Source organism: Elephantulus edwardii, unplaced genomic scaffold (assembly GCF_000299155.1).
Source record: "Elephantulus edwardii isolate Elephantulus edwardi_28Jun2011 unplaced genomic scaffold, EleEdw1.0 scaffold00064, whole genome shotgun sequence".
Lineage (NCBI taxonomy): Eukaryota > Metazoa > Chordata > Mammalia > Macroscelidea > Macroscelididae > Elephantulus > Elephantulus edwardii.
In genome coordinates this window covers 178,693-188,358 of record NW_006399814.1, presented here as the reverse complement: position 1 = coordinate 188,358, position 9,666 = coordinate 178,693, and the positions used below count along the sequence as shown (strand labels likewise).

General features: G+C 51.1%; 1 protein-coding gene across 1 annotated transcript in view; it reads left to right on the top strand.

The window, feature by feature from the left end:
* Positions 1 to 9,666, top strand: part of SHANK3 (SH3 and multiple ankyrin repeat domains 3) — a 53,263-nt gene that overhangs the window by 3,131 nt on the left and 40,466 nt on the right. Inside the window, exons 4-11 of the mRNA XM_006888096.1 lie at positions 40 to 289; positions 1,720 to 1,791; positions 2,925 to 3,033; positions 3,131 to 3,282; positions 3,365 to 3,532; positions 3,990 to 4,106; positions 7,765 to 7,842; positions 9,196 to 9,262. Of these exons, the coding sequence (XP_006888158.1) occupies positions 40 to 289; positions 1,720 to 1,791; positions 2,925 to 3,033; positions 3,131 to 3,282; positions 3,365 to 3,532; positions 3,990 to 4,106; positions 7,765 to 7,842; positions 9,196 to 9,262 (1,013 nt within the window). The remainder of the gene's footprint in view (positions 1 to 39; positions 290 to 1,719; positions 1,792 to 2,924; positions 3,034 to 3,130; positions 3,283 to 3,364; positions 3,533 to 3,989; positions 4,107 to 7,764; positions 7,843 to 9,195; positions 9,263 to 9,666) is intronic.

Sequence of the window (9,666 nt, the reverse complement as noted above, 5' to 3'; positions counted from 1 at the left end):
GGACTCTGGCGGGGGCCCCGGGCTTGGGGCCCTGCGCAGGGCCCCCGGGGCGCCGAGCCGCACTCACGATCCTGCTCTGTTGCAGAAGTGTCTGCGCCTGGACCCCGACGCGCCCGTGTGGGCCTCTAAGCAGCGCGTGCTGTGCACCCTCAACCACAGCCTGCAGGACGCGCTCAACTACGGGCTCTTCCAGCCGCCCTCCCAGGGCCGCGCCGGCAAGTTCCTGGATGAAGAGCGGCTCTTGCGGGAGTACCCGCCCAACCTGGACACGCCCCTGCCCTACCTGGAGGTGCGTGGGGGGCGGGGCGGGGTGCACGCTGCTGCCAGGTTTCAGCACCGGGCTGGGGACCTGGGGGTGAGGTTGGGGAGGTGGGTGTGCACGTGAAGGTCACTGTAACGAGGCTGTGTTAGTGTGGGAGCCGGGAGCTTTGGGTGTGCTGGGTGGTGAGGATGTGAGTGATATGTGTGTGTCAGAGATGTATATAATTGTGTACTGAGCAGTGTGCACTGTATGACCATGGCATGGTGTGAACAGCGTGTGCATGATGTGAGCTAGGTGTATGTGGTGTGAGTAATGTGTGTGCTGTGAGCAGCATATGTGATGTGGGCACTGTATGTGATGTGAGTGGTGTGAGCCGTGTGATGTGAATGTGGTGTGAGGAGTATGCATCGTGTGAGCTGTGTGTGACGTGAACAGTGTAAGTGGTGTGAAGGGTGTGTGGTGTGAGCAGTGTGTGTGTGAGGAGCAGCGTGCATGATATGAAGAATGGTGTGAACAATATAAATGGTGTGAGCAGTGGTGTGAGTGTGTGGTGTATGTGGTGTGAACAGAGTGTGTGATGTGAGTAGCGTGTGTGGTGTGAGCAGTATAAATAGTATGTGGTTTGTGCAGTGTGAGTGGTATGATTCGTGTGTGTGGTTTGAGTGTATTGTGTGAGTGGTATAAGTGGTGTGAGCAGTGTGTGCTGAGCAGCGTGTATGGTGTGAGCTGAGTGTTAATGTGAGGGGTGTGTGGTGTGAGGATTGTGTGGCGTGAGGGATTGTGTGGTGTAAGTGGTGTGTGTAGTGTGAGCAGTGTGTGTGGTGTGAGCAGTGTGTGTGGTAGTTGTGAGCACGGCTCTGTGTGTAGGTAGGGCATGAACAGCGTGAGTACAGGAGGAGTGTGTGATTTGTGTGTGCTTCCTGTAGACACCTCAGGTCATCTGAAGGCAGAACCTCCTTGGCCAGCTCCCCTTCAGGTGGGCACCAAATTGAGAGCCACAGTCCTGACTGACACTCAGGCTCTGGTCGGTCATGACTGAGATGAACATCATGGTCACTGAGCTTGGAGATGCCTGGCCTTTTTGGTGACCGGAAGGCAGAGTCTGTCCCACGTTAGACAGGGATGTCTATTGCAAATCTGAAACTGGGTCATGGAAAGTAGGATTTTCCAGGGGAGCCTGGGGATGGGGATGGAACAGGCAGGGCCTGCCAGGCACTGGACAGCGAGCTAAGCATCTGTCCCCTGCTGTGCTCAAGTGTGGTGATCAGTCAGCTGTGTGACCAGCACACAGGGTGTGCATGTGACCAGGTGCTGTGGGGTTCCGTTGTGTCGTGGACAGCAGTTCTGCACACACTGAGTTTGAGAGGTGCTGTCAGTGGGAGTGTGGGGTGAAGGTGGCGGCCTGCAGCCTCTGCTCTTCCATAGCCAGCAGACGTCTTTTCTTTCCACCTCTGTAGTTCCGGTACAAACGCCGTGTCTACGCACAGAATCTCATTGACGATAAGCAGTTTGCAAAGCTCCACACGAAGGTAAGAAGTCAGTCGGGGAGAACCTGGAGGCCCTCCGTGCCTGCCCCTGTCTCCATGAGGCAGTGTCCTCCATTCACTGCACCTTGCTGGCTCCTTTCTGGAGGTGGCCTCTCAGCATCCCCCACCCTGATTGGGTGTGAGGACTCTCCCTCCACCCCCAGCTTGTCTGTGACTTTTGTGCTTTAGGGGCTCAGGGCGCTTGGCTGGGGTGACTAGAGGCCCCATGATTGGGAGGAGTGTAATCCTTGACAGGTGGCCTCAGGTGGGCACTGTGACATAGAGTGATAGGAATGGACTGGTGCCTTACTTGTCCCATGAATTGTTTCTGAGATATATGCCACTACCCCTTTCACAGATAAGGACAAATCTCAGTAAAGGGAAGTGTTTGCTCACAATGGTATAGTCAGTGGAGCTGAGCTCTAAACCCCTTAGAACAGGGTTAGTGCCCCTGTGTTCTGCCGCTCCTGTATTTGTGGTGTGTATGCAGAGGCGTGTGTGCTGCTGGGGCATGTGGAGGTGGGCATGTCCTGGTGGGATGTGTATAGATAGGTAGGGGTGTGCAGGTGAGATGTGTACAGGTGGGGTGTGTCCTGGTGGGGCGTGTGCAGGTGAGGTGTGTGCAGGTGGGGTATGTCCTGGTGGGGCTTGTGTCGGTGGAGCATGTACAGATGGGGTATGTTCTGGTAGATGTGTGCTGTCCGGGTATTGTACAGATAGGATGTACTTGTGGGAGTTACCTGGTGCGCCTGACCCCTGTCTAAGTTCTTCAAGAGGGCCAGCCATCAGAATGCAGGATGGGGCTCAGGATGGAGCTGGCTCCTGTCAGAGCACTCTGACTCCACTGGGCAGGGCAAGGTGGGATGTTGGGCCAAGGATGGGCCTCTCGGGCAGAGTGGCTGAGATTCACTGTGGGAAGAGTCAGGTTCCAATTGACAGAATGCTTGGGCTGCAGGAAGGGTTTGACGTGCGTGGATCGAGTTGAGCGGGCCTTTGTGACATGGGCAGGTGGCAAGCCCAACTGAGGGGGGCACAGGCATATGGCAGACTCAGATGATGAGAGCATTGACTGGACACAGCTCAGTGCATCAGGATGTGGACAGGGGTGTAGGCTGACAGGCTGATGTATGCTCCAGGCCAACCTGAAGAAGTTCATGGACTACGTGCAGCTGCATAGCACGGATAAGGTAGCCCGCCTGCTGGACAAGGGGCTGGACCCCAACTTCCATGACCCCGACTCAGGAGGTAAGGCCCTGGGCAGGAAGAGCAAACAGGAACACAGTACTATGGGCATTGGATGGCTAGGCATAACCTTTGCCATCTGCCTCTGCCCTGGCCCCAGAGTGTCCCCTGAGCCTTGCTGCCCAGTTGGAGAATGCCACAGATTTGCTGAAGGTGCTGAGGAATGGCGGTGCCCACCTGGACTTCCGCACCCGGGATGGGCTGACAGCAATCCACTGTGCCACACGACAGCGGAATGCAGCGGCCCTGACGGTCAGCAGTACCCCAGTCTGGTGGGCGTGTGGGTGGAAGTGGCTGGAGACTCCACATGGACACTGAGGCTATTTGTCCCTAGACTCTGCTGGACCTTGGAGCATCTCCTGACTACAAGGATAGCCGTGGCCTGACACCATTGTACCACAGTGCCCTGGGGGGCGGGGATGCCCTCTGCTGTGAACTGCTCCTCCATGACCATGCCCAGCTTGGGGCCACGGATGAGAACGGCTGGCAAGAGATCCACCAGGTAGGCCTGCGGCTGTGGCCAGGGACTGACTGCATCTGGGGGGTTCTGGGTCCTGTCTGTGGGTTGGGGCTAACTCCTATTGGGGGGATCCTGACCCTATCTGTGGGCATGGGCTGACCCCCATCTGAGGGCATCCCGACCTTGTCTGTGGACGTGGGCTGACCCCCATCTGAGGGCATTCTGGCCTTGTGTGTGGGAATGGACTGACCCCTATCGGAGGGGATCTTTGCCTTGTTTGTGGGTGTTGGCTGACCCCCATCTGCTAGGATCCTTGTCCTGTCTGTAGGCATGGGCTAACCCCTATTTGAGGGCATGCTGGCTCTCTCTGTACGTGTGGGCTGACCTCCATCTGATAGGATCCTGGCCTTATCTGTGGGTTTAGGCTAAATACGGTTGGGGACATCCTGGTCCCTGTTTGTGGGCTGGGGCCATCTTGTTGAGCACTTTTTTATCCCAGGCCTGCCGCTTTGGCCATGTCCAACATCTGGAACACCTGCTGTTCTATGGAGCTGACATGGGAGCTCAGAATGCTTCAGGCAACACGGCCCTGCACATCTGTGCTCTCTACAACCAAGTATGTCTATGTGGCCTTACAGTGCCCTCTGCAGTCAGCACAGCTGTGTGCCCTGCATTTGTATGTGCATGTCAGTGAGATGTGACTGTGTGTGTACCACGTCCATGTTTATGTGCCATCAAGTGTGATGGTATGTGTGCTGTTTCCTCCATGTATGTGTACTATGAGGTGTCATGCACATGTGTGTGTATGTGTGTGTGCATGCCACATCCTTTGTGTACATGTACCATAAGGGTTGAGTGAGTGTGCATATATGTGTGTGTGTGTGGCACATTCTCTTTGTATGTGTATGAGGAAATGTGACTGTGCATACATGCACGTTTGTGAGCTGTCTTTGTGCACATATACAGTGAGGCATGACTGGGTGTGTGAGCACTATATCCTCTGTGTGTATACAGTGAAACAAGACTGTATGTGTAAGAGTGTGTGCCTTATCCTCTGTGTGTACAGTGATGTGTGATTACACATATATGTGTGCCTCACAGAGGAGAAAGCAAAAACTGAAATGGATGCCAGAAGAGACTCTGGAAATTACACTAAAGCATCGAGAAGCCAAGACAAAGGGAAAACATGCCAATTAAAAGAGCTGAACAGAAGATTTCAAAGGGCAGCTCAAGAAAACAAAGCGAAATAGTATAATGGGATGTGCAGAGAGCTGGAATTGGAGAATAAAAATGGAAGAACTTGCTTTGCATTTCTCAAGCTGAGCGTACTGAAAAATAATTTTAAGCCTTGAGTGGCAATATTCAGATATGCTATGGGCATTTGTGGAATGATCCAGGAAACATCAAAAGAAGATGGAGGAAATACAAAGAATCATTGTACCAAAAAGAGCTGACTGACACTGAAAAATTTCAGGATGTACCACGTGAGCAGAAGCCAATGGTAATGAAGGAGGCAGTGGAAGCTGCATTGAAGGCATTGGCAAAAAATTAGGTTCCAGGAATAGATGGGATACCATTGACTTGTTTCAGTTAACAAATGCAGCCCTGGATGTGCTCAGCTGTCTGTGCCAGGAAATTTGGAGGACAGCTGTCTGGCCAGCAAATTGGAAAAGGTTCATATTTGTTCCTATTCCCAAGAAAGGTGATCCAACAGAGTATGGAAACTATTGGACAACATCATTAGTAACACGTTCAAGCAAAATACTACTGAAGAGAATTTAAAAATGGCTAGGACAGTACATAGATAGGGAATAGCTGGAATTTCAAGCAGGATTTAGAAGAGGCCATGGCACCAGGGATATCACTGCTGATGTCAGATGGATCCTGCCTAAAAGTAAATAATACCAGACTGTCTATTTATGCTTCATTTGCTGTGCATTCTGTGTGGATCATAACAAGTTATGGCTAACATTGAGAAGAATGGGAATCCCATAGCACTTAATTGTGTTTGTGTGAAACCTATACCTGGACCAAGAGGTTGTTGTGTGAACAGAGCAAGAGAACAACTACATGGTTTAAAATTAAGAAAGGAGTGCATCTGGGCTGTATTCACTCTTCCTACCTATTCAAACTGTGTGCAGAGCAAATTAGTTGAGAAGCTGAACTCTATGAAGAATGTGGCATCAAGATCAGAAAAAGATTCATCAGTTATTGATGATACAACCTTGCCTATGAAAGTGAGAAGAAATTGAAGTACTTATTGCTGAAGATCAAAGAATGCATAGTCTTCAATGTGGATTACATTTCAATATCAAGAAAACAAAAAATTCTTAACATTGTATCAATACACAACATCGTGATAGATGGAGAAAAGATTGAAACTGTCAACAACTTCATCATACTTGGATCCACAACCAGCACCCTTGGTACAGCAGTCAGGAAATCAGGAGATAATGTATTGCACTGGGGAAGTCTGCAGTTAGGGAACTGTCCAAATTACTGAGGAGTAATCATGTCAGTTTGAGGACTAAGGTGTGCCTGGTTCGGGCCATGGTCTTTCCTATTACTTCCTATGCATCTGAGAGTTGGACAATGAATAAAGATGACAGAAGAAGAATTGGCACCTTTGAAAACTTGTAGTGTTGGAGGAAACTACTGAACATCCCATGGATGTTCAAAAGAACAAACAGATGTCTTGTGGAAAGTGCAGCCGGAGTGCTCTTTGGAGGAAAAAATGATCAAGCTTCATCCCACATACTTTGGGCATGTTGCTAACCGGGGCTATTCCTTGGAGAGGGACCTGATGCCTGGAAAGGCAGAGGGTCGATAAAGGAGAGGAAGATCTTTGTCCAGGTAGATTGACATGCTGACTGCCACAATGGGCTCTAGTGTGTCTGAAAGGTTGAGGAGGGCACAGGATAGGACAAGGTTCCGATCTGTTGTTCATAGGAGCTCTATGGGTCATACTTGACAGCACCTAACAACAACAGTAACAACACTGTGTACAATGATCTATGATTACATGTGTGTGTGCCTCATTCACTGTGTACAAAGATGTGTGATTACACATAAGTGTGTGTGCATGTCATCCTCTGTGTATGTACAATGAGGTGTGGATACACATATGTACGTGTGCATTGAGAAGTTGCCATATAAGTAAGTGTGTATGTGAAGCCTTTTGTCTCCTTGCAGGTGGGACTTGGGCGTGTGCATAGATGAGCCCTGAATGGTAAGGTGGGGTCTTGTATGCACCACACCAAGCTCCTCTGCGTGTGGTATCGTGAGACTGCACTATGACCTTGTAACATAGTATAGTTATACCCTTTTGCTACACGTGCACTTGCATGTTTTGAAGAAACAGAACACAGGCTAAGTGGAACTCTTCAAACTGGACTTGTTAATTGGTGTTACCCTTGTATAGTAGATAAGTTGAACGAGTGCTGTGTTTCCTGTATTCTCATGCCTGACATGGACATGGTGAGCGCATGTGCTGTGTTATCTGTATGTAGTAGGTGTGGTGAGCGTGTGTGCCGTGTTATCTGTGTATATTAGGTGTGATGAGTGTGTGTGCTGTGTTACCTGTTTGGACTCCTCTCCCTGTGTGGGCATGGTGATCATGTGTGCTACTTACCTATATGTAGTCGTGTCCTGTCGTGGGCATGATCATGAAGTGTGCTGTGTTACCTGTGTACAATCTTGTCCTGATGTGGGTGTGGTGAGCATGTGTGCTGTGTTACCTGTATGCACTACTGTCCTGATGGGTGTGGGGTGGTCCTGTGTGCTGCGTTACCTGTATACAATCTTGTCCTGATGAGTATGTGGTGGTCCTGTGTGCTGCGTTACCTGTTTACAATCTTGTCCTGATGTGGGTGTGGTGGTCCTGTGTGCTGTGTTACCTGTATGCACTCTTGTCCTGATGGGTGTGTGGTGGTCCTGTGTGCTGCGTTACCTGTATACAATCTTGTCCTGATGAGTATGTGGTGGTCCTGTGTGCTGCGTTACCTGTTTACAATCTTGTCCTGACGTGGGTGTGGTGAGCATGTGTGCTGCGTTACCTGTATGCACTACTATCCTGACATGGATGTGTGGTGGTCCTGTGTGCTGTGTTACCTGTATACAATCTTGTCCCAACATGGGCATGGTGTATGTGTGCTGTCCACTTAGTACCTGGCAGTGTCTGTATGTGTGATTGCTCTGAGGGTCAGCATCCTACTCTTGAGCCCTTCCGCTGCCTGCACTGTCCTGATTTCCCCATTCCTTCTTTCCTTCTCTAGGAGAGCTGTGCCCGTGTCCTTCTCTTCCGTGGTGCCAATAAGGATGTTCGCAATTACAACAGCCAGACAGCCTTCCAGGTACGTGTGGTACAGATTGTCTTGGATCTGGAGTCTGGGTCTGGGGCATGTATCTGTCTGTCTGCTTGTGTCTGTTGGTCCTTGACTTGCAGAGTGGACACTGGCTTCCCCTTTTCTGATTACTATTTATGGAGTGCTGAAAGGAGGCTGGAGAGGCATGTAAAGAGGGGTCCCATGGGCAGTTTCTTGACCTCTTTCCAGGGAGTGGGGAAGGTGGACAGGGCAGGAGGCTTGGGGGAGATGATGAAATGACCTCTCAGAGGTAGTCCAAGCTGTGATGCCATAAGCCATTACTGCTACAGCTCTGGGAACCATTCCTGCCCTCTCTTGGGACACTGATCTTCACTCTGGGAACAATTCCTGGTTTTCTCTCTGAGGACATGTCCTGGCCTTTTACCTGAGGACATTTCCTTGTTCCTTGTTCTCTTTCTGGGGACACTTCCTTGTCTTTCTCAGGGGGTACTTGCTGCCTATTATCTTTGGACACTTCCTGGTTCTCTTCTTGGATATTCCTCCTGGTCCTTTATCTGAGGGATACTTCTTTGTTCTCTCTCTGGGGACACTTCCTGGTCTTCCCTAGAGATGGTCCTCTCTCTGGGGATACTTCTTGTGGTCTTCTCTCTGGGAAGTCTTTGTGTCCCTCTCTCTCTTTGGAGACACTTCCTGGCTAACTCACAGACCACCAAGCTCTTGAGATAGATTGAGGATGAGGGCCTGATGGAACTGAAGTTTGCTAAGTGGGTCATGTCATGAGCCTCTGGCTAAGGGAGAGGTGTTGCCTTGGATTTCAGTGTTGAGAAACTTTTACAGATCTCAGAGTAGAGGTGAGTTCAGTCCCAGTTGGGTTCAAGGAGGCTAGTCTTGAAGGGCTGTGAGGAGTGCTATGGGCTGCTGTCTCTGTATTGAGGGCTGGCTGGCCAGGTTGAGATGGGGTGTAAGTGGCTTTGGGCTTGTCAGAAGAGGGTGCTGGCCAGGAATGTGTGAGACTGAAGTGCTGGGCTGAGCTGATTCTGGGAAGGTGATCTTGAAAGGCCTGTGTCCCAGAAGCCCCCTCAGTCCAGACATACTAGGCAGCCCTCATTGACCCAGCAAGCCAAATTTGGAAAAGTCAGCCTCTCTTCCCTGTGTACCCCAAGAAGCAGATTTGTCTGGAGGATCCTAGACTTGGTCCTGCTCTGTCTCTCTTCACTCTTCTTGATCTCACTGTGGCCTCTGTGGGCCCCTGGACCCTACCTCTCTCACTCTTTCCCCTACTGGTGTGGGCAGACCCTCACCTGTGCTCACAGTATGTGGTGCCCTCCCCAGGGCTGTGACATGTGCACACTCTTCTCTGTCCACTCACCCTGCCCCCAGGTTGCCATCATCGCTGGGAACTTTGAGCTCGCTGAGGTCATCAAGACCCACAAAGACTCGGATGTTGGTGAGTCACCCATGGCTTTTGAGGGTAGAACCACGTGGCCCTTGTCCCTGATCCCAGATTTTCTCCTAATTGCACTCTATGAGGTCAGTCTATGAGGTGGATGGGATGTGTGTGTGGTGGACAGAAGCAAGGTGTGGATGGTGTGAGGTGGGGCGTGTGTGAGGTGGACAGAAGGTGTGGACGGTGTAAGGTGGGGCGTGTGTGAGGCAGACAGAAGGTGTGGGGTGTGAGGTGGGGTGTGTGAGAGACGGACAGAAGGTGTGGACGGTGTGAGGTGGGGCATGTGTGAGATGGACAGAGAGTGTGGATGGTGTGAGGTGGGGCGTGTGTGAGGCAGACAGAAGGTGTGGACGGTGTGAGGTGGGGCGTGTGTGAGGTGGACAGAAGGTGTGGACGGTGTGAGG